Source organism: Bos taurus, chromosome X (genome assembly GCF_002263795.3).
Source record: "Bos taurus isolate L1 Dominette 01449 registration number 42190680 breed Hereford chromosome X, ARS-UCD2.0, whole genome shotgun sequence".
Lineage (NCBI taxonomy): Eukaryota > Metazoa > Chordata > Mammalia > Artiodactyla > Bovidae > Bos > Bos taurus.
In genome coordinates, this window is record NC_037357.1 from 107,453,969 (window position 1) to 107,474,873 (window position 20,905).

A 20,905-nucleotide genomic window follows, 5' to 3' on the forward strand; every position below is an offset into this window, starting at 1 on the left:
GAAGACTCTACACATGGACATCACCAGATGGTCAACACCAAAACTGATTATTTTGGTGCAGCCAAAATATATATTATAACCAATATATAATAAATATATATAATACAATCAATATAATTATATTATAATCAATATAATATTGATGATATTCTTTGTAGCCAAAGATGGAGAAGCTCTATAAAGTCAACAAAAACAAGACCGGGAGCTGACTGTGGCTCAGATCATGAACTCATTATTGCCAAATTCAGACTTAAATTGAAGAAAGTAAGAAAAATCACTAGACCATTCAGATATGACCTAAATAAAATCCCTTAAGATTATACAGTTGAAGTGAGAAATAGATTTAAGGGACTAGATCTGATAGGCAGAGTGCCTGATTAACTATGGACAGAGGCTCGTGACATTGTACAGGAGACAGGAATCAAGACAATCCCCATGGAAAAGAAATGCAAAAAAGCAAAATGGCTGTCTGGGGAGGCCTTACAAATAGCTGTGAAAAGAAGAGAAGTGAAAAGCAAAGGAGAAAAGGAAAGATATAAGCATCTGAATGCAGAGTTCTAAAGAATAGCAAGAAGAGATAAGAAAGCCTTTGTCAGTGATCAATGCAAAGAAATAGAGGAAAACAACAGAATGGGAAAGACTAGAGATCTCTTCAAGAAAATTAGAGATACCAAGGGAACATTTCATGCAAAGATGGGCTCAATAAAGGACAGAAATGGTATGGACCTAACAGAAGCAGAAGATATTAAGAAGAGGTGGCAAGAATACACAGAAGAACTGTACAAAAAAGAGCTTCATGACCCAGATAATGGTGTGATCACTCACCTAGAGCCAGACATCCTGGAATGTGAAGTGAAGTGGGCCTTAGAAAGCATCACTACGAACAAAGCTAGTGGAGGTGATGGAATTCCAGTTGAGCTATTTCAAATCCTGAAAGATGATGCTGTCAAAGTGCTGCACTCAATATGCCAGCAAATTGGGAAAACTCAGCAGTGGCCACAGGACTGGAAAAGGTCAGTTTTAATTCCAATCCCAAAGAAAGGCAATGCCAAAGAATGTTCAAACTACCACACAATTGCACTCATCTCACACACTAGTAAAGTAATGCTCAAAATTCTCCAAGCCAGGCTTCAGCAGTACGTGAACCATGAACTTCCAGATATTCAAGCTGGTTTTAGAAAAGGCAGAGGAACCAGAGATCAAATTGCCAACATCTGCTGGATCATGGAAAAAGCAAGAGAGTTCCAAAAAACATCTATTTCTGCTTTATTGACTATACCAAAGCCTTTGACTGTGTGGACCACAATAAACTGTGGAAAATTCTGAAAGAGATGGGAATACCAGACCACCTGATATGCCTCTTGAGAAACCTATATGCAGGTCAGGAAGCAACAGTTAGAACTGGACATGGAACAACAGACTGGTTCCAAATAGGAAAAGGAGTACATCAAAGCTGTATATTGTCACCCTGCTTATTTAACTTATATGCAGAGTACATCATGAGAAATGTTGGGCTGGAAGAAGCACAAGCTGGAATCAAAATTGTGGGAAGAAATATCAATAATCTCAGATATACAGATGACACCACCCTTATGGCAGAAAGTGAAGAGGAACTAAAAAGCCTCATGATGAAAGTGAAAGAGGAGAGTGAAAACAGTTGGCTTAAAGCTCAACATTCAGAAAACTAAGATCATGGCATCTGGTCCCATCACTTCATGGCAGATAGATGGGGAAACAATGGAAATGGTGTCATACTTTATTTTTGGGGGCTCCAAAATCACTGCAGATGGTGATTTCAGCCATGAAATTAAAAGACACTTACTTTTTAGAAGGAAAGTTATGACCAACCTAGATAGCATACTGAAAAGCAGAGACATAACTTTGCCAACAAAGGTCCATCTAGTCAAGGCTATGGTTTTTCCAGTGGTCATGTATGGATGTGAGAGCTGGACTGTGAAGAAAGCTGAGCGCCAAAGAATTGATGCTTTTGAACTGTGGTGTTGGAGAAGACTCCTGAGAGTCCCTTGGACTGCAAGGAGATCCAACCAGTCCATCCTAAAGGAGATCAGTCCTGGGTGTTGATTGGAGGGACTGATGCTGAAGCTGAAACTCCAATACTTTGGCCACCTCATGCGAAGAGTTGACTCATTGGAAAAGACTCTGATGCTGGGAGGGATTGGGGGCAGGAGGAGAAGGGGACGACAGAGGATGAGATGGCTGGATGGCATCACCGACTCAATGGACATGAGTTTGCATGAACTCTGGGAGTTGGTGATGGACAGGGAGGGGTGGTGTGCTGTGATTCATGGGGTCACAAAGAATTGGACATGACTGAGCGACTGAACTGAACTGAACTGAAAGGATATAAGAAACTTACCTTCCAGTTCAGAAAGCAGGGAATGCAGTTGTTACATTAGAGCTGCTCTGACACACTTGCCATCTTGCTCTCACTGTAACCAACTAATGCCCAAAGAATGGTTTTGTAATAAAATTATAGATGTATTCTAAAGCAAACAGAAAAACTGACCTGGAAATGATATGGGTGATAGAATGAGTAGAGAAGAACAACAGAGCAGTCATTATAACTGTATTTCATTTGTTCTGTTGAATTTTGCCCTGTTTGTTCCACTGGAAACAGGTATAGCTTACAGAGGAGCTGAAAAACTGGCCAGCAGGTCAGTTTTCAGTTTGGACAACAAAGTGCACTGGAGAAGACTCAGGGGATAGACACTATTGCAGAGAGAACAGGAGCTGATAAAATGCTAGCCTCTGGGCAGAGTGGGCTCTCAAGGAACCCCCTGAGGGGCTGAGATAGAAGACCTTAGGTAGATGAAGCGCACATACAATCCTCAAATTGTGTTTCTTGTTTCAATCTTTATTCTTTAAATTTGCTCTAAGTTCCTGGCTACTACATTCTTCTTTCTTTATCCTGAGAGGCACTAAGGGGTAGTGAGAAGAGAGGTAAGAGGCAGGTCTGCCTCAGGCTGGGGAGAGTAGAGTCGAGTCGGCTCTGGATGAATTCAGATAAGAGGTCTAGTGGCAGCTCTGTCACAGACTAGACATATGAAATCAGAAAAAATCACAGGCTCTTTAAGCCTGAGAATCTTCATATGTGAATTTGGTTTTATAAGACTTTTGTAATGTGTATGAAGTATACAAAACACACGGCACAGTGCCTGGCATATCATAGGGCTTTGATGAATGAGAGTTATTGCTGTGACTAAGTTGTCTCAAATCCTAACCCCCCACCTGTCTTTGTGCATGTGTGTGTATGAGTGTGCATTGTCTAGGTATAGGCTTTCTCAGAAAACATAAAGTGCTATGGGATATAGTATGTCAAATCAGACCAAATCAGACAATGGGACTGTCTTCCCAGCTAGATATAACTAAAATTTCCTAGAATTGTGTCAAGGATGAACCTCTTCCATCTCTCCCAGTCACCATTTGTAGGGCTTCATAATATATTAGTCCTTCCTTCTCTGTGTGTTACTTACAGTAGATGACTGAAACCATATATATGTTTCTTCCCATTCATGCCCATAATAGAGTTCAACTCACAAACCAGGCACAAACCCGCCAGCATCACTAATATTATACTTTGGGCTACTAAATAAAATAAGGGTTATTTGAACACGAGCACTGTGAAACTTCAGTAGTCAATGTGATAACAGAGTCTAGGAGTCTACTAAGTGACTAAAAGGAGTAATATGCTGCACAAAGGGAATCCTGTCCCAGGAGGGATGGAACAGGACAGAAAGAGATTTAATCACAATACTCAGAACTGCAAGCAATTTAAATTTTGTGCATCATGTATTTCTGAAATTTTTCATTTATATTTTAATATTTAGGACCACAGTTGACTGTGGGTAAGTGAAATATTAAAAAGCACAACCAGAGGCCTTCCCTGGTGATCCAGTGGCTAAGACTCCGTGATCCCAGGGCATACAGAAGATCTGGGTCCGATCCCTGGTCAGGAAATTAAATTGTGCATGCTGCAGTTAAGAGTTCACATGTTGCAATTAAAGATCCCATATGCCACAATCAAAAGATCCCACATACCACAACTAAGATCTGGCACAAATAAATAAAATTTAAAAAACAACCAGGATAAGGGGCACGACAATATTTCACCCTCAAAATTCCACTTTGGTATACTGGTTATTTTGAATTGAAGGTACTTGAGAAATAGTTGGCTCTCCTTTGTCCCCCTGAAAGCAGGAGATAAATCTCCAATATGAAATGTACTCTCCCTGTATCAGGAGGGTAGAAGACACCTGTATCAGTAGAGACAGAGAACTGAGAGCCAAAAAGACTGTCTAAACAAACATTGTTACTACTTGGCCATTTACTACACTTAGTCCAAAGCCTTTGTCATATCAATGCTTCACAAATTTGTCTAAAAGCTTCCTGCTCGAGTTACTTCTTTGAGTCTCATTTTTTGTGGTGCTCCCATATATACAAAATTAATCTGTTTTCCTCCTATTAATCTCTCCTTTTATTACAAGGAAGTTTCAGCCAAGAACTTAAAAGGGGACAGGGAAAATTATTTTTTTCTCCTCTATACCTCCCATGCAACCCTTCCCCCACTTTAACATTAATTTCAACCTGACCAAAACTTTAGCTCTCAAATCCCTTGGCAAATTACACTGAAGACAGCTTGATTAAATTGTCCTTTGAATGGAGTGAGTGCTGGCTCTCCTAGGTGATGGCCAACCGTTAGCCCTGTGGCTTCTGTGTCTAATCTCAAGGGAGTATCTATTTCTCAGAAACTCCTTAGAGGTCACATATACAAAAGAAACAAACAAACAAAAAAAAGTTTGTGCATGAGTTCAGATGCACTGGGACAACAACGATGGTCACATTCTGTTCCTGCTCCAAGTGAGAACTTCTCTCTGGTTTACCTGAGATCAAAAAGTAACAGCTAAAAGCACTTTATCTCTTGACATTGTCGTTTTAACACTTGAAACACATCATCTTGAGGGTTTTGTTCCTGCTCATGATGCCATCAGCCTCATCTGACCCACCATTCAGTTTCATGTAAAATTAATTACCACAGGACTTAAAAGTTTTTTCCCCCGTCCTTCAATATTATTTTTTATATATTTTTTAGAATTATACTCTATTATTTTTAAACTTTTTAGGAAAATTGTATTTCAATTGAAAAAAAATTCTATACAATTTTAAAGGTTACTTTCCATTTTCAGTTATTACAAAGTATTGGCTGTATTCCCTATGTTGTACAATGCATCTTTGATCCTATCTTACAGCCAACACTTTGTGTCGCCTAATTCTCCACCCCTAATTGCTCCCCCCTCCCCCCACACACACACAGGTAACTGGGCTTCCCCAGTGGCTCAGCAATAAAAAAAATCCATCTTCCACACAGGAGAAGTAGGTTCAATCCTTGGGTCAGGAAGATTCCCTGGAGAAAGAAACTGCAACCCACTCCAGTATTCTTGCCTGGGAAATTCCATGGACAGAGTTAGCCTGGCGGGCTACTTTTCATAGGGTTGCAAAAGGGTCAGACACAAATTAGCAACTAGATAAGAACATTTCATACACATTCTTGAAAGAACGAGGCAAATTCATTGCACTTATCATTTAATTTTATAAAATAAGCATTGAAAAGACAAGAGAACTAAGATTTCAGTCACATTTTTTTCTTTGGAGTGCATCTAAAAGTCGGTTTCTTTCACATTTGCAAGGAAATGTCTATAGCAGTGGGCTTCCCTGGTGGCTCAGCAGATAAAGAATCTTCCTGAAATGCAGGAGATGCAGACTTGTGCTTGATCTCTGGTCTGGAAGATCCCCTGGAGGAGGGCACAGCAACCCATTCCAGTAATCTTATCTGGAGAATCCCATGGACAAAGGAGCCTAGTGGGCTACAGCCCATAGGGTCGAAAACAGTCAGACACAAATGAAGTGACTTAGCACATATACATGCACGCCTACAGCAGTATCATGTTATCTTGTTTCAGATGACAAAACAAAATGGATGGATTCACAATTTCTAAAACAACAGAGCTCTTACAATTATATATTATAACATGAAATGCAACATCAATAATCACTCATAAAGTTTTGAAAGCAATTAAACCTATATTAAAATAATCATTTAAATAATGTATATATGAAAAAGAATAAATTTTCATGTTACACATACAAAATAGGAACACACGGTCATATATACTGTTCTCCTTTCAGCCCCACCTCAAATCTAAATTCTATGAACACTAACTGCCTCTTTGAACAATGCATGAAGAAACTATCCCTAGTTGAGGAAGAAGCTGCTAGTCTCAACACTAGAACTTGGAGTGGCGGAGACCCTTGGCTGAAATTCTGGCCTGAGCTTTCTCTTTTTCATCTTGCAAAGCCTCCTCATACTGAGATGGGAAAGAACTTGGGTCAGTCCCATGAACCTTGGCGATGAACTTCAAGACCTTCATCTTGGTGGTTTCGGCATGAGCTCTGGGGCCCCACAGGAACTCAGACTGCGCAGGATCAGCGCTGGCCACCTGTCGGAACTCTAGGTATCCTTCCCTCACGAAATCTTCGGTGATGAGCTGCTTGGGCTCCCCAAAGATGAAGTGCTTCTTCCCAGGATATAGCCCGGTCACATTCAGAACTTCCCAAACTTCTTCTTCGGTGGCACAGTTGCCCTTCATGAAGATCACACCCAGGATAAGTATCAGGATGCCGACCTTGGGCACGCCTGCTTCACCGTGCATCATACCATCATAGGTGAGACCTGATGTAATGAAAATGCCATAGCAGTGGTTGGTGGGATCCACTTCCTTCAGATCAAGGCCAAAGAGCATCTCTATGCGCTCAGAGGCTCTCAGGAGGATCTCAGGGAAGTGGACTTCACAATCGTTATTGACAACCTGGAGCATATCTGCTTTTGTTACTGGCTCTTTCATTCGATACTTGAGCAGCAGGAAATTCACCAACACAGCTATTTTACTATCTAGGGCATCCATAGGCACATTCATGAAATCTGGCACAGCCTCTGAAGTGCCTGACACAGCCTGTGAGGAGCCTTGCACAGCCTCTGAGGTGCCTGGCACAGCCTCTGAGGTGCCTGGACTATTCTCCTCACCTTGATTCATGGAGACCTCATTTGATTTGCTGGATGCAGAGGCTGTGATGCCAATGGAAGATGCAGAGAAACTCTGAGGACCCTCAGGAGTACTGGGTTTATCACCACCAGGAGCCTCCTTCGAATTTCCAGGCATTTGAGGATGGGGGAGGAGATGGGTCTCCTCCAGAGCCCTGGAGAGCTGTGCAACCTCCAGGTTCTGGGACTGAGTGGAGGCTTGACGGGATTGATGCTGTGCACGTCGTGAACTCTGAAAACGCTTAGACAGTTTGATTCTTACGGGCGGCATTTGGCAGCAGTGGGCAATGGGAAATCACCACCTAAGGGAAAAAAGGCAGATATGAGTGGCCTCAGCTGGTATACTCAACTGTGCTGGCTCAGATAAAAGTTGCCTTCAGTGGATTTTGCTAACAGTGCTTTAGGGTCTCACAGGTCTCCTGGTGCTGTGTCCCTCATGAAGGAGGAATCTTAATGTTCCTCAGGGACCAGGCAGTCAACCCAGGCTAAAAATTCTCAGGGATCACATAGGCAGGTGTATTATGTCTCTGTAGCACCATTACCCTTCTGAAAAGGGTGGTTCCATTGGTTCTCACTCAGTTTCATTACCTTGGTCTGTGCCAGGATCTCTTCTCCCATGCTTAAATATGAGGCTATTCTCCTAAGACCAACTAATGTCACATCCCCTAAAATGACTGAGGAGGATGTGCTGAGGTACCTTCTCCAGAATCTCTGTGATTTCCCAGGGATGACAACAAAGTTAAAATTGTAGATGCTATCTCTGTTGGTGTTGTGGTCCCCCTAGTTTCACTTGGTATGTTACTTTGAATCTACATAAGTCTGGGGATCTCTACTTGCTGCCATAACACTGCCACTCAGAACAAAGCCCTGACCTACTGAGATCTAATTGGGGTAATTAGAGGACACAGCCCCTTGACATCTTTTCCCATAGACTCTCAGCACTGACAACAGTGCAGGGCTGAACTCTTTGTTATCCCTCTTCTACTGGGATCAGTGTTCCCTCAGTATTCAGTGTCTTTGTCTTGACTACTGGCAGGGCCTCAGACTTGATCACTCTGCAAACTGGTGCCAATCTGTCTGCATACAAGAGTTCCCTATCTTTCAGAGTCAGCTCAGGAAGAACTGAGGAAGTACACTTTCTAACTACCTCTACTAGGTCTTCCTTAGGCCAATAATAAGAACTAGATAATAAGAACTAGACAATGTGGAGCTCCCTCTTTTCTTGGGTGGATTGACTCCTCAGACCTTATTCTTCATCCTTACTGTGACAGACCCTGGCCTCCTTCCTTTGCTGACTTCATATGATATAGGACATAGACCAAGGACATCAGCTGTCTGTAACATCCAAGAAGGAAGAAAGCAGGGAAGTTGTCCTGAGATCTTTGACCAGGTTCCCTAAGCTGATAAAGTTCTGGGGCTCTTTGACAACCCTATGTTCTGGGCTGGATTCCATTGTGTCTTTCTCTATGTCTCCACACAGACTATTGTACTGCCTCCTGATTTGTGCCACCTCCTTCAGACCATGACTGCCACCTCCCTAGAAGTGAGCTGATGAGACTTCTGGCTAGCCTTGTCTAGGACATCCCAGGGAATGAGTACAAAGTCACAACAGGTATATGAGAGTGTCCCATCTATGTTCGAGTAGATAGTCAGCTCTTTGCTTAAAAAAATGCCTTTACTTTGAATTTTGACAGTGTATGAGAATCCTTCCCTCTGATGACCAGAAGTTGTTCCTCACACTAGAGAGTCATGCCCCTGCAACCTCTGAGGAAGTATTAAGAGGATCTGACATGCAGAGTTCCCAAACATGAGACGAATACAGCTTTGTTGAGATCGTAAGTTTCTAGAGTTGATATCCCCATAAGCCTCAATTAGGATACTTTCCTTGACTTATAACAAGTAGTGGGATCCCACATTATGTTCACAAACCAATCTTCATAACCCTGAATTCACTAAGTAGTAAATGTGGCGATGTTTCAGTCTGATAGCTTTGCATGGGGCCTTGCAAAGCTGACAGCAGATCTAAAATGACTTTGGCTCCTATCTTCTGGGACGGGAAATTCTCTCAGTCCTTTCTCGGGGGCTTTACTTTGGCAACTAGTAAAGGCACCCCACTCCAGTACTCTTGCCTGGAAAATCCCATGGACGGAGGAGTCTGGAAAGCTGTAGTCCATGGGGTCGCTGAGGGCTGGACACGACTGAGCGACTTCACTTTCACTTTTCACTTTTACGCATTGGAGAAGGAAATGGCAACCCACTCCAGTGTTCTTGCCTGGAGAATCCCAGGGACGGGGAAGCCTGATGGGCTGCTGTCTATGGGGTCGCACAGAGTCGGACATGACTGAAGTGACTTAGCTTAGCAGCAGAGCTTTAGTCATCACCTTCTGATACCAAAGGCCATCCCTGCCCACCCCCTCAAAAAGCGAGATCTATTCACTGAGACAACTGAGAAATAAAGGATGGGGAATCCTACACAATCACCATAGCAGGCTTACCAGTGTTGACAGTATGGTTAAGATAATCTGGACCCCTCTGTTCTGGGGCTGGCAGCCCTCTCAAACCTCATTTAAGGACCTTACCTTGGTCTTAACAGGCCTTGGGACTCATCTTTTGCTCACTTCATGTGCTAAGCCCTGTATATCCCAACACTCTCCTCACTGAAAGCCCAAGAAGGAAGAGGAGCAGCATATCATCCTGTCTGCTTCCCTGGACTGATGGTTAAGAGTGTATCCTTGTTGCCACCCTTCTTCTACCCCATCCTAGGGTAACTTAGGCTCTCGGTCCTAAATCTGTGTCTTAAGTTTCTGGAACTCCTTCTACTCTGTCCTTTGTAATCCCAAGGACCCCACTCAGATAAACATAAATCACTTCCCTGAGCCCTCAGAAGACTAAAGTAGAATGTAGGAATTCCGACCACTCTTTCCTCAGGCTTACAAGGGCTAAATGCAGAGGCAGAGTGAAGTTCATGGAGATCACACCTGCACTGGAATGGTGTGCCCTGTATAAGACTTATACAGGGCACACTGTATAAGACTCCTCTTCTGATCTGATGCCCATTCTTTCATGACTTCCAAAGAGGAAGCAAGGGAATATTTCCTCTGGATATCCCTGTCCACAACTTCCTAGGGTGACAATATCTGTGGACACTGTGGGATCAAATGTATCTGGAAGTGAATGTTTCCTCACTGATAACTCTGGGCTCTTACTGTGTATACTTTAAGCACTTGGGAATCCTCCTTCTGATAACCAACTTAGCTTTTTTAGACCAAGGCTCACAAATTCCTAAAACTAAAAATGATGAAATTATCTGATACATGGTCAACCTTTCTACTTCAACCTTTCTAGAGATCTCACATGCTTAGCCACAGGGGAATAGACGAGCTTGATGTTAGTGGGCTGTTCTGGAATTGTTGCTGCTGTTCAGTCACTCAGTTGTGTCCAACTCTTTGTGACCCCCATGAACTACAGGATGCCAAGCTACCCTCTCCTTCACTATTTCCCACAGTTTGCTCAAACTCATGTCCCTTGAGTCAGTGATGCCATCCAACCATCTCATCCTCTGCATACCCCTTCTCCCCCCGCCCTCAATCTTTCCCAGTGTCAGGGTCTTTCCCAAGGAGATGGCTCTTCACATTAGGTGGTCAAAGTATTGCACTTCAGCTTCAGCACCAGTCCTTCCAACAGGGTTGATTTCCTTTAGGACTGGCTGGTTTGATCTCCTTGGGCAGTCCAAAGGACTCTCAAGAGTTTTCCCCAGCACCACAGTTCTAAAGCATCAATTCTTCAGCACTCAGCCTTCTTTATGGTACAACTCTCATATCTCTACATGACTACTGGGAAAACCATAGCTTTGATTGTATGTGTGCTTCAAAATCACTGTGGACAGTGACTGCAGCCATGAAATTAAAAGATGCTTGCTCCTTGGAAGGAAAGCTGTAACAAACCTAGATAGCATATTAAAAAGCAGAGACATCAGTTTGCTGACAAAGGTCCATATAGTCAAGAGTTATGCCTTTTCCAGTATTCATGTACAGACGTGAAAAATGGACCACAAAGAAGGCTGAGAGCTGAAGAATTGATGCTTTTGAAGTGCAGTGCTGGAGATGACTCTTGAGAGTCCCTTGGACTGCAAGGTGATCAAGCCAGTCAATCCTAAAAAAAAGTCAACCCTGAATATTCATTGGAAGGACTGATGCTGAAGCTGAAGTGCAATACTTTGACCACCTGATGCAAAGAGCAGACTCCTTGGAAAAGACCCTGATGCTAGGAAAGATTGATGGCAGGGAGACAATGGGGCTAGAGGGGACAAAATGGTTGGACAGCATCACTGACTCAAGGGACATGAGTTTGAGCAAAGTGTAGGAGATAGTAAGAGGACCAGGAAGTCTAGCGTGCTGCAGTCCATGGTGTCACACAGAGTCAGACACAACTTAGAGACTGAACAGCAACAATAAATTCAGAATAAATCTTTACCTTCCTGAGACTCAGAGAAGCAAAGGAAGGATGGCCTCTGCCTGTTTCACTCCCTGGATCTCTCAGGGCTGTGGAGCCCCCTCTGCCATTACTTGGTTAGTCCCACAATCCTCCCATGCATTCCTCAGACTGAATCCAGGTAGGTAATGTGTCCAGTGCCATGTGCTGCCTAAGGTCCACAAGTTCAAATAAGGCCCCATCTGTGTGAGACCCCAGAAATGCAAGTGAGAAAAACCTCATGACAGGACATGGAGAGCTGACAAGAAGGGTAGATGCTGTGCACACCCTCCCTCCTGGGGTCAGAGGATTCCTAAGAATTTATTTGGGGTCCTCATCGGGATTCCTGCAGGACATATTAGCTGCACAATGAGAGGTTTAATGGTATTGACCGGTGTTATGGACGAAGATTATGAAGGGGAAATACATGTTGTGGTAAATGTTGTGAAAATGGGAAATGTATACTTACAAAATGGGAACATTCTGCACAATTATTACTTTTGCCATATGTTAAACCAATGAAGGCATCTGATAAAGTTCTGCAGGGAGGCTTTGGCAGTACCAACCTTACTGCTGCACTATCCACCTTATTAAAGGAACATCAGAAACCCATGCTTACTTTACGCATACGGGGAAAGAATTTCACAGGCATGTTAGATACCGGAGCTAACATTTCAATCATTAGAGCTGCAGAATGGCCCCTCGATTGGGGTAAAATTATGGTTCCTTCTAGACTATTAGGAGTGGGTGAAACTGATGCCAAACAAACTTTTGTCAATGCATCCTATTTACAAGTGTATGGCCCTGATCAAATTGTAGCTTATCTTAAACCATATATTACTTATATCCCTATCAATTTATGGGGACGAGATTTTCTTGAACAAACGAAAGCCACAATTTCTTTAAATGAACCTTTTTAATGGGGGCCATTGAGTTAACACCGCTGCCCCTTGATTGGGAATCTGATACCCCAGTATGGACACCTCAATGGCCCCTAACTAAAGAAAAATTGGCAACTCTTATGCAATTAGTTAATGAACAATTACAAAAAGCTCGTATAGAACCTTCATTTTCCCCATGGAATTCCCTGTTTTTGTATTAAAAAAGAAATCAGGAAAATGGCAAATGTTGATAGATTCAAGAAATGTTAACAATACCATGTTACCTATGGGGCCCTTACAACCCGGATTGCCCTCCCCTTCTATGGTACCAAAAGGATGGTCTATAGTTATTATTGACTTACAAGACTGTTTTTTTACTATACCTTTGCACCCTAAAGATAGAAAACATTTTGCCTTTGCAGTTCCTTCTATAAATCACATGGCTCCTGTTAAAAGATTTCAATGGAAGGTGCTACCTCAGGGAATGATGAACTCCCCTACCATTTGCCAATATCTCATATCTGTTTTATTATAATCCATTAGAGATAAACATCCTACTGTGTTTATAATTCATTACATGGATGATATACTTCTATGAAATCTGAACACTGTTTACAACAGTTATATTATGAAGTTACTACTACTCTTCAAAATCATGGCCTGCTTGTAGCACCAGATAAAATTCATTGGAAAGCACCCTTTAATTATCTAGGACATGTTCTGGAAGAATCTAAAATCAAACCTCAAAAAACTCAAACTTCTGTGCAATCTCTACGCACACTGAATGATTTTCAAAAATTGCTAGGAGATATTAATTGGCTACGGCCATCTGTTGGCATCCCCACCTATGCCTTACAAAATCTATTTAAAATTTTAGAGGGATCCCCTGACCCTAATAGCCCTAGGCAGCTAACAAAAGAGGCCAAAGAAGAACTGGCCTTAATGGAGAAACACATTCAATAATCTTTTTCAACTCGGCTAGATTATGATCATCCAGTTTCTTTATATATATTCCCCACTGAACATTCGCCCACTGCAATTATAGCTCAACATAGCCCAATAGAATGGGTATATTTACACACTAAACAGTCTAAAAAAATTGCATCATATATTGAGAAAATAAGGCACTTAATTGTGTCAGGAAGAAGCCATGTACAAACTCTGACTGGATTTGATCCATATGCAATACACGTTCCCTTGACAAAAAAGGAATTGCAAATTGCCTTACAATATAACTTGACCATGCAAATGGCATTAAGTGATTTTCAAAATGTTATCTCATTTCATTTGCTGAAAGGAAAATTATGGGACTTTCTACAATGTACTAAATTCATTGTAACTAATATCATTGCATCCCAGCCTATTACCAATGCACCCACCTATTTCATTGATGGCAACAAGAAAGGCATAGCAGGGATTGTTGGCCTTGATATCAAAGAGAAATTACCCACTACCTATTCTTCAATACAAAGAGTTGAATTGTATGCTTAATATGCTCTTTTGTCACTTCAACCATTATCCTTCAACATATATACTGATTCCAATTATCTTGCTTCCCTTTTTCCTGATTTTGTTACCGCCTTTTTATACAACCTAGATGAAGAATTGTATACTCTCTTTTCACAAACCCAAGCTTTAATTTGCTCACGTACCGAACTCTTCTTTATTGCACATATACATGCTCATTCAGGTTTACCTGGCCCTCTGGTCACAAAAAATGATGCTATTGACAAGCTCATAGCTCCCAGTTTTACATCTACCAATGACGAACATGCTAATCTTCATACCGATGCTAACAGATTGCACTCTAAATACCATATTCCTCTCAATGAAGCACGGCATATTATTAAAACCTATGATGTCTGCACCCCTCTGCACTTACGCACTACGATTTCAGGAATTAATCCCTGGGGGCAACAACCTAATTCCCTTTGTCAATCTGATTTCACTCACTGCTCCTTAGGAAAATTTCTTTTGTCTCAGTTGATACATTTTCAGGCTTTATCTGGGCAGTACCTATCTCTTCAGAATGGAACCTAACACACATTACAGGAATACCCTATAATCCTCAAGATCAAACCATTATTGAAAGAGCCCACTGCACCCTAAAAACTCATTTATTAAAACAGAAAGGAGAAATATAGAAGAAGAGATACACTTCTTATCCCATGAACCCTTAATTACTATTATCTTTAACTCTTTATTTCCTGAATTTTTTAAACTTAACAAAAAATAATTCTGACACTCGTGCAGATAGACATTTTACAGAAGACAAAAACAGTAAATTAGAAATCAATACACCAATATGGTATAAGCAATTTAATCAGTGGCTGCCAAGAATCTTACGACTCCTAGCCAAGGGTTATGGTCTTGTCGTTGCAGATGGAGAGGAAATCTGGGTTCCCCTTCACTACGTCCGTTACCGAGAGGGACCCCAAGACGGGACTCCCTCGGGAAGTGACGAAGTTGACGCGAAGGGTCTCATCAATGACCCTGGAGGAGCCAATGAGGAAACGCCATCATCTGAATCCTTACCCGACATGGGCTCAAGTGAAAAACATGACTCATCAGGCTGAGCAGACACTGAAGAACAAGAGGAATATCATAACTGCTCCTGGTTTAATACATCAAGCATTGGAGGCTTTCATAAATCTAAGATAAGTTTCTGGACTGATAAGGACATATTGCAGAATTGGTATAACGGGGGCTTATCACCCCCATGACCCAGGATTGTCGTCCCCATTGTGGGGCCAGAGCAATGGCACATTTGGAAAAATTCCAGCAGCTTTAGGGCACTTCGCTAATGTTTATGGGACTATGGGTGTGCTTCATCCTTCTGATTATACCTTCCTATATAATAGTACTGGCTATATTCAATCACGTGTTCACCTTCCATACTTGTTTATTGTAGGGCATTTTGATATTGACTTATCAGCCAGGATTGTCAATTGTACTGCATGTGCATTGTATACCTGCCTAATCACACCATTTCCTATCACAATGCTACCATTGCGCTAGTTAAACAACGATCTGAGTTATGGCTTCCCATAAACTTAACTGAGCCTTGGACTGATTCTGTATTTCTTTCTGTATTGTTGAAAACTAGGCTTAGGCGATCTAAGCGCATCATTGAGTGGATTATTGCAGGCATCTTAAGCCTTATCTCCATTGTGACTACAGAACTTTGTCTGGTATGGCTTTACATAATTCTATACAAAATCATGATTTTATCACTGCTTGGCACAAGGACTCTCATGATCTGTGGACTCGACAAGCTCAAATAGATCAGCAATTACAAACACGAATTAATGAGTTACAAACTGTGGTTATCTATTTAAGAGATCAAATGCAACAACTGACTTTCCAAACACACATACATTGTCATTGGAATTATACTTCTTTTTGTCTGACTAACATGCCCTATAATACCACTGAATATCCCTGAGATAAAGTTAAGGCACATTTGCAGGATCTCACAGATAACTCAAGTTTAGACATCAATTTGTTGAAACAAGTTGCTAATTTTCAAGTTAGGGTACCTAGGGAATTGTATAGCACTCAATTCTATGATATTTTAACCAAAACCCTATCATCTCTAGACCCTAGAGCTTGGCTTTCAGGAAGCAATATTTTTATATATGTATTAATCACCCTGCTCTTTTTGTCATTGCTTATAGGATACAGAAGTCTCTACTCAAGACTCCATGCCTCCCACAATGGAGTCCAACTAGCAGCCAACGTGCTTAATTTAAAAACAAAAGGAGGATATGTTGGGAAGCCTAGTACAAAATATCCGTAAAAGGAGAAAGTCCTTGGGAAAATGGCAAAGGGCCAGAAGTACCCGGCTTTGTGCTGCAGACAGAAAAACATCTCCTGCCGTTGGTTATGCTCGGCGCCAAGATTTAATAATAAATAGGGATGTTACTTGAGAAAACGGGTTGTGGGATAAGCCCATGAGTCACTTAGAGCGTGCTGTCCTTGAAATGTTTTTACTGATTATGTGTTAACCCCGTATGCGCTCTGCTGGCCATATACTTTAAGCTCTTTGTTCCTGCTTCTATAAAAAAGCTTGACTGCAGAAATAAACTTGTCAGTCCTTGCAAGAGACTGTCTGAGTGTCATTCTTTCAGGTTCGTCGTTTCCAAGTCCCGGGGGGAGAATCCCCAACAGTGCAGTGGCCTGAGACGCCTTCCTGTGGTGCCATGACATCGTCTACCCCAGACTAACGCTTCCACTCCCTCAGACTCCAAGGGCTGAGCAAAGCAGCAGCACTTTTTCCCCTACTAGTGAGGGATGGGGGTAGGGTGGTATTGGCGGGTGGGGTGTTGGGGGTCATGGTGGGCATGTGAGGGTGGGGTGGTACGAATGAGGTGTGTGGGTGGGGTGTTGGGGGTGGGGGGGAGGTGTCGGGGTGGGGTAGGGTGGGTGGGGTGTCGTGGTGGGGGTGGGGTGTCGAGGTGGGGGTAGGGTGGGTGCGGTGTTGGGGTGGGGGTAGGGCAGGTGGGGTGTGGGATGTCGTGGTGGGGGTAGGGCGGGTGGGGTGTTGGGGTGGGGGTAGGGCAGGTGGGGTGTGGGATGTTGGGGTGGGGTAGGGCGGATGGGGTGTGGGGGTGGGGTGTTGGGGTGGGGGTAGGGCGGGTGGGGTGTAGGGTGTGGTGGGGTGTCAAGGTGGGGGTAGGGTGGGTGGGGCATCGGGGGTGGGGGTGGGGTGTCAGGGTAGGGGTAGGGTGGGGGGGGTGTGGGGGTGGAGAATGGGTGTCGGGATGGGGGTAGGGCGGGTGGGGTGTCGGGTGCGGGTGGGGTGTCGGGGTGGGGTGGGGCGAGTGGGGTGTCAGGGTGGGGTAGGGCAGATGGGGTGTCGGGGTTGGGGATGGGGTGTTGAGGTGGAGGTAGGGAGGGTGGAGTGTCGGGTGTGGCAGGGTGTCGGGGTGGGGGTATGGTGGGGTGGGGTGTTGGGTGTGGCTGGGTGGGGGTATGGTGGGTGGGGCATCAGGGGTGGGGGTGGGGTGTCGAGGTGGGGGTAGGGCGGGTGGGGTTTGGGGGTTGGGGTTGGGTGTCGGGATAGGAGTAGGGCGGGTGGGGTGTAGGATGTCGGGGTGGGGGTAGGGCGAGTGGGGTGTCGGGGTGGGGGTAGGGCTGGTAGGGTGTAGGGTGTGGCAGGGTGTCGGAGTGGGGGTAGGGCGGGTGGGGTGTGGGTGTGGGGGTGGGGTGTCAGGGTAGGGGTAGGCCGGGTGGGGTGTGGAGATGGGGTGTCAGGGTAGGGGTAGGGTGGGTGAGGTGTGGGGGTGGGTGTTGGGTGTTGGGATGGGGGTAGGGTGGGTGGGGTGTCGGGGTGGGGGTAGGGCAGGTGGGGTGTGGGATGTCGGGGTGGGGGTAGGGCGAGTGGGGAGTCGGGGTGGGGGTAGGGCAGATGGGGTCTCGGGGTTGGGGATGGGGTGTTGAGGTGGAGGTAGGGCGGGTGGGGTATCGGGTGTGTCAGGGTGTCGGGGTGGGGGTAGGGCGGGGTGGGGTGTTGGGTGTGGTGGGGTGGGGGTAGGGCGGGTGGGGTGGGGGTAGGGCGGGTGGGGCATCGGGGGTGGGGGTGGGGTGTCGGGTGGAGGTAGGGTGGGTAGGGTTTTCAGGGGTGGTGGTGGGGTGTCGAAGTGGGGGTGGCATATGGGGGTGGGGTGTCTGGTGGAGGTAGGGCGGGTGGGGTGTCAGGGTGGAGATAGGGCGGCTGGGGCGTCAGGGGTGGGGGTGGGGTTCGAGGTGGGGGTAGGGCAGGTGGGGTGTTGGGGGTGGCGGGGTTTCGGTGGGGGTAGTGCGGGTGGGGCATCGGGGGTTCGGGTGGGGGTAGGGCGGGTGGGGTGTGGGGGTGGGGTGTCGGGTGGAGGTAGGGCAGGTGGGGTGTCGGGGTGGGGGTAGGGCGGCTGGGGCTTCAGGTGTGGGGGTGGGGTTCGGCAGGTGGGGTGTCGGGATGTCAGGGTGGGGGTGCGGGTAGTGCGGGTGGGGCGTCTGGGGTGGAGGTGGGGGTAGGGCGGGTGGGGTGTGGGGGTGGGGTGTCAGATGGAGGTAGGGCGGGTGGTGCGTCGCGGGTGGGGGTAGGGCGGGTGGGGCGTCGCGGGTGGGGGTGGGGTTCGAGGTGGGCGTAGGGTGGATGGGGTTTCGGGGGTGGGGGTGGGGTTCGACGTGGGGGTAGGATGGGTGGCGGGTCGGGGGTGGCGGGGTGTTGGGTGTGGCGGGGTGTCGGGGTGGGGGTGGGGTGGTGGGGTAGGGCAGGTGGGGCCTCGGGGGTGGGGGTGGTGGTATGGCGGGTGGTGTGTGGGGGTGGGCTGCCGGGTTGAGGTAGGGCGCGTAGGGTTTCAGGGGTGGGGGTGGGGTTCGAGGTGGGCGTAGAGTGGATGGGGTTTCGGGGGTGGGGGTGGGGGTGGGGTTCGACGTGGGGGTAGGACGGGTGGCGGGTCGGGGGTGGCGGGGTGTTGGGTGTGGCGGGGTGTCGGGGTGGGGGTGGGGTGGTGGGGTAGGGCAGGTGGGGCCTCGGGGGTGGGGGTGGGGGTATGGCGGGTGGTGTGTGGGGGTGGGCTGCCGGGTTGAGGTAGGGCGCATAGGGTTTCGGGGGTGGGGGTGGGGTTCGAGGTGGGGGTAGGGCAGGTGGGGTGTCGGGGTGGCAGGGTGTCAGGGTGGGGGTAGGGCGGGTGAAGGGGTTAGAGGCTCCCTGGGCCGATTGCCCTGACGAGAATCATTGAGTCACTGCTATTCTGTGGGGCCGGGTCACCTCTAAACTTACTAAGGGGAGTTTGCTTTTGGACCTGTACGTCGGGGACTCTGAGCCCCGCACCTAAAAGACACCACCTCAGACGGCCAAACAGAAAGCGCGTGATAGGTCAGCCAGGAACCTGCCTGCGCAGGAACCTTACCAGGGTTCTGTTGGTGTTCTCATTAGGTGGGCGCCCTCCGTTCTGGGACGGGGGGGGGGGTCCCCTTGGTACTCATTTAGAGGCTTACCTGACAGTTAATGGCACCTGTGCTTCCACTGCGGGACTTCGCGCTTCCGATCCAAGCTCTCACAGCCTTGTGGTTCCAACGGAAAACCAGGGGGCATGACATCCGGTGACCTCAGCCTATAGCTTCCGGGGTCACCCAGCAAGCTGGGTGGGCGTTGTGCGCATGCGCTCAGTTTCAGAGGACGTGGCTGCTGGTGTTGCTCCAAGTTTTTACAAAAGCTTTTGCCAGGCTGTGGGAACTTTGAAATCTTTTAATATTGAGTAGTCAAAAATGTCTATCATCATTTTATTCTGAAAGTGAACGTCACTCAGTGGTGTCGGACTGTTTGTGACCCCATGGAATATTCAGTCCCTGAAATTCTCCAGACCAGAATACTGGAGTAGGTAGATTTTTCCTTCTCCAGGGGATCTTCCCAACCCAGGGATCGAACCCAGGTCTCCCACATTGCAGGCGGATTCTTTACCAGCTGAGCCACAAGGGAAGCCCAAGAATATTAGAGTGGGTGAAGTTAAGTGAAGTCGCTCAGTTGTGTCCGACTCTTTGCGACCCCATGGACTGTAGCCTACCAGGCTCCGCTGTCCATGGGATTTTTCAGGCAATAGTACTGGAGTGGATTGCCATTTCCTTCTCCAGGGGATCTTTCCGACCCAGGGATCGAACCTGGGTCTCCCGGATTATAGACAGACGCTTAACTGAGCCACCAGCCTACTCTTTAACGAAGATTCTATATAGGAAAGTAATGTGAAACACAGCTACCAAAGAGATAAGCATCAGAAAACAAAAACAATGCTAATATAATTAAACATCAATAGAGCACGTAGGAGGTAAATTTACTAATGAAAAACTGTTAAAGCAATAAAATGGTTTTAAACAAAATTTCTAGGTATAAGACAAATATATAAAAATGCACCTTTTTCTGTAGCAAAAAACAGTATTAAGGTGAATTCAAATAAAAATAACTTTTAAACTATAATGATAAATACCTCATTCCTAAAAATAAGTATAAGAACTCCATAGAAAAATGATACAGATATTTCTTGAAATTGCTTACATCCTAACTAAATGGAGAAATATTATATGCATTTCTATGGAAGATTCAATATTATAAGCATGTTATTTAGTGTTAGTCACTCAGTTGTGTCCAACTCTTTGTGACCCCATGGACTGTAGAATTGTCTAGGCAAGAATACTAGAGTAGGTAGCCATTCCCTTCTCCAGGGGATTTTCCCAACCCAGGGATCAAACCCAGGTCTCCTGCGTTTCAGGCAGGTTCTTTACCATCTGAGCCACCAGATAAGCATAAACATATTCATCTTCCCCAAATTTAATCTACTAGTAACTATAATGTCTCTTTCTCAATGAAGCCACATAATTTGTGTGTGAACGTTTATGTATGTGTGTATGTGTGCAAACCTTGACAAAGTAATTCTAAAATTTAAATTGACTTGCAAAA

The 20,905-nt window shown here is 45.5% G+C and overlaps 2 protein-coding genes across 3 annotated transcripts; both read right to left on the reverse strand.

The window, feature by feature from the left end:
* Positions 1-5,584: 5,584 nt before the first annotated feature.
* On the reverse strand, positions 5,585-19,551 carry MAGEB16 (melanoma antigen family B, 16). Of its 2 annotated transcripts, NM_001105399.2 has the most exon segments (3): positions 5,589-6,748; positions 7,100-7,419; positions 19,453-19,521. In NM_001105399.2, coding segments are annotated over 2 exon segments (456 nt in total). In that variant the 5' UTR covers positions 7,110-7,419; positions 19,453-19,521; the 3' UTR covers positions 5,589-6,302.
* LOC112445021 (uncharacterized) lies at positions 18,193-19,554 on the reverse strand. Its single transcript, XM_024988410.1, has 3 exons — positions 19,453-19,554; positions 18,527-19,162; positions 18,193-18,462 (listed from the first exon to the last, which is right to left on the reverse strand). Exons 1-3 carry the CDS (start codon positions 19,552-19,554, stop codon positions 18,193-18,195), a joined length of 1,008 nt encoding a protein of 335 aa, XP_024844178.1.
* Between the last annotated feature and the right edge of the window lie 1,351 nt (positions 19,555-20,905).

Coding starts and splice junctions, on each gene's coding strand:
- MAGEB16 (XM_024988079.2), bottom strand. CDS start 7,388: ATGCCGCCCGTAAGAATCAAACTGTCTAAGCGTTTTCAGAGTTCACGA.
- LOC112445021 (XM_024988410.1), bottom strand. CDS start 19,554: ATGTCATGCCCCCTGGTTTTCCGTTGGAACCACAAGGCTGTGAGAGCT. Junction 19,163..19,452: donor CAGGTGCCATTAACTGTCAG/GTAAGCCTCTAA, acceptor CAATCGGCCCAG/GGAGCCTCTAACCCCTTCAC. Junction 18,463..18,526: donor CCACCCGCGACGCACCACCC/GCCCTACCTCCA, acceptor CCTCCACCCCAG/ACGCCCCACCCGCACTACCC.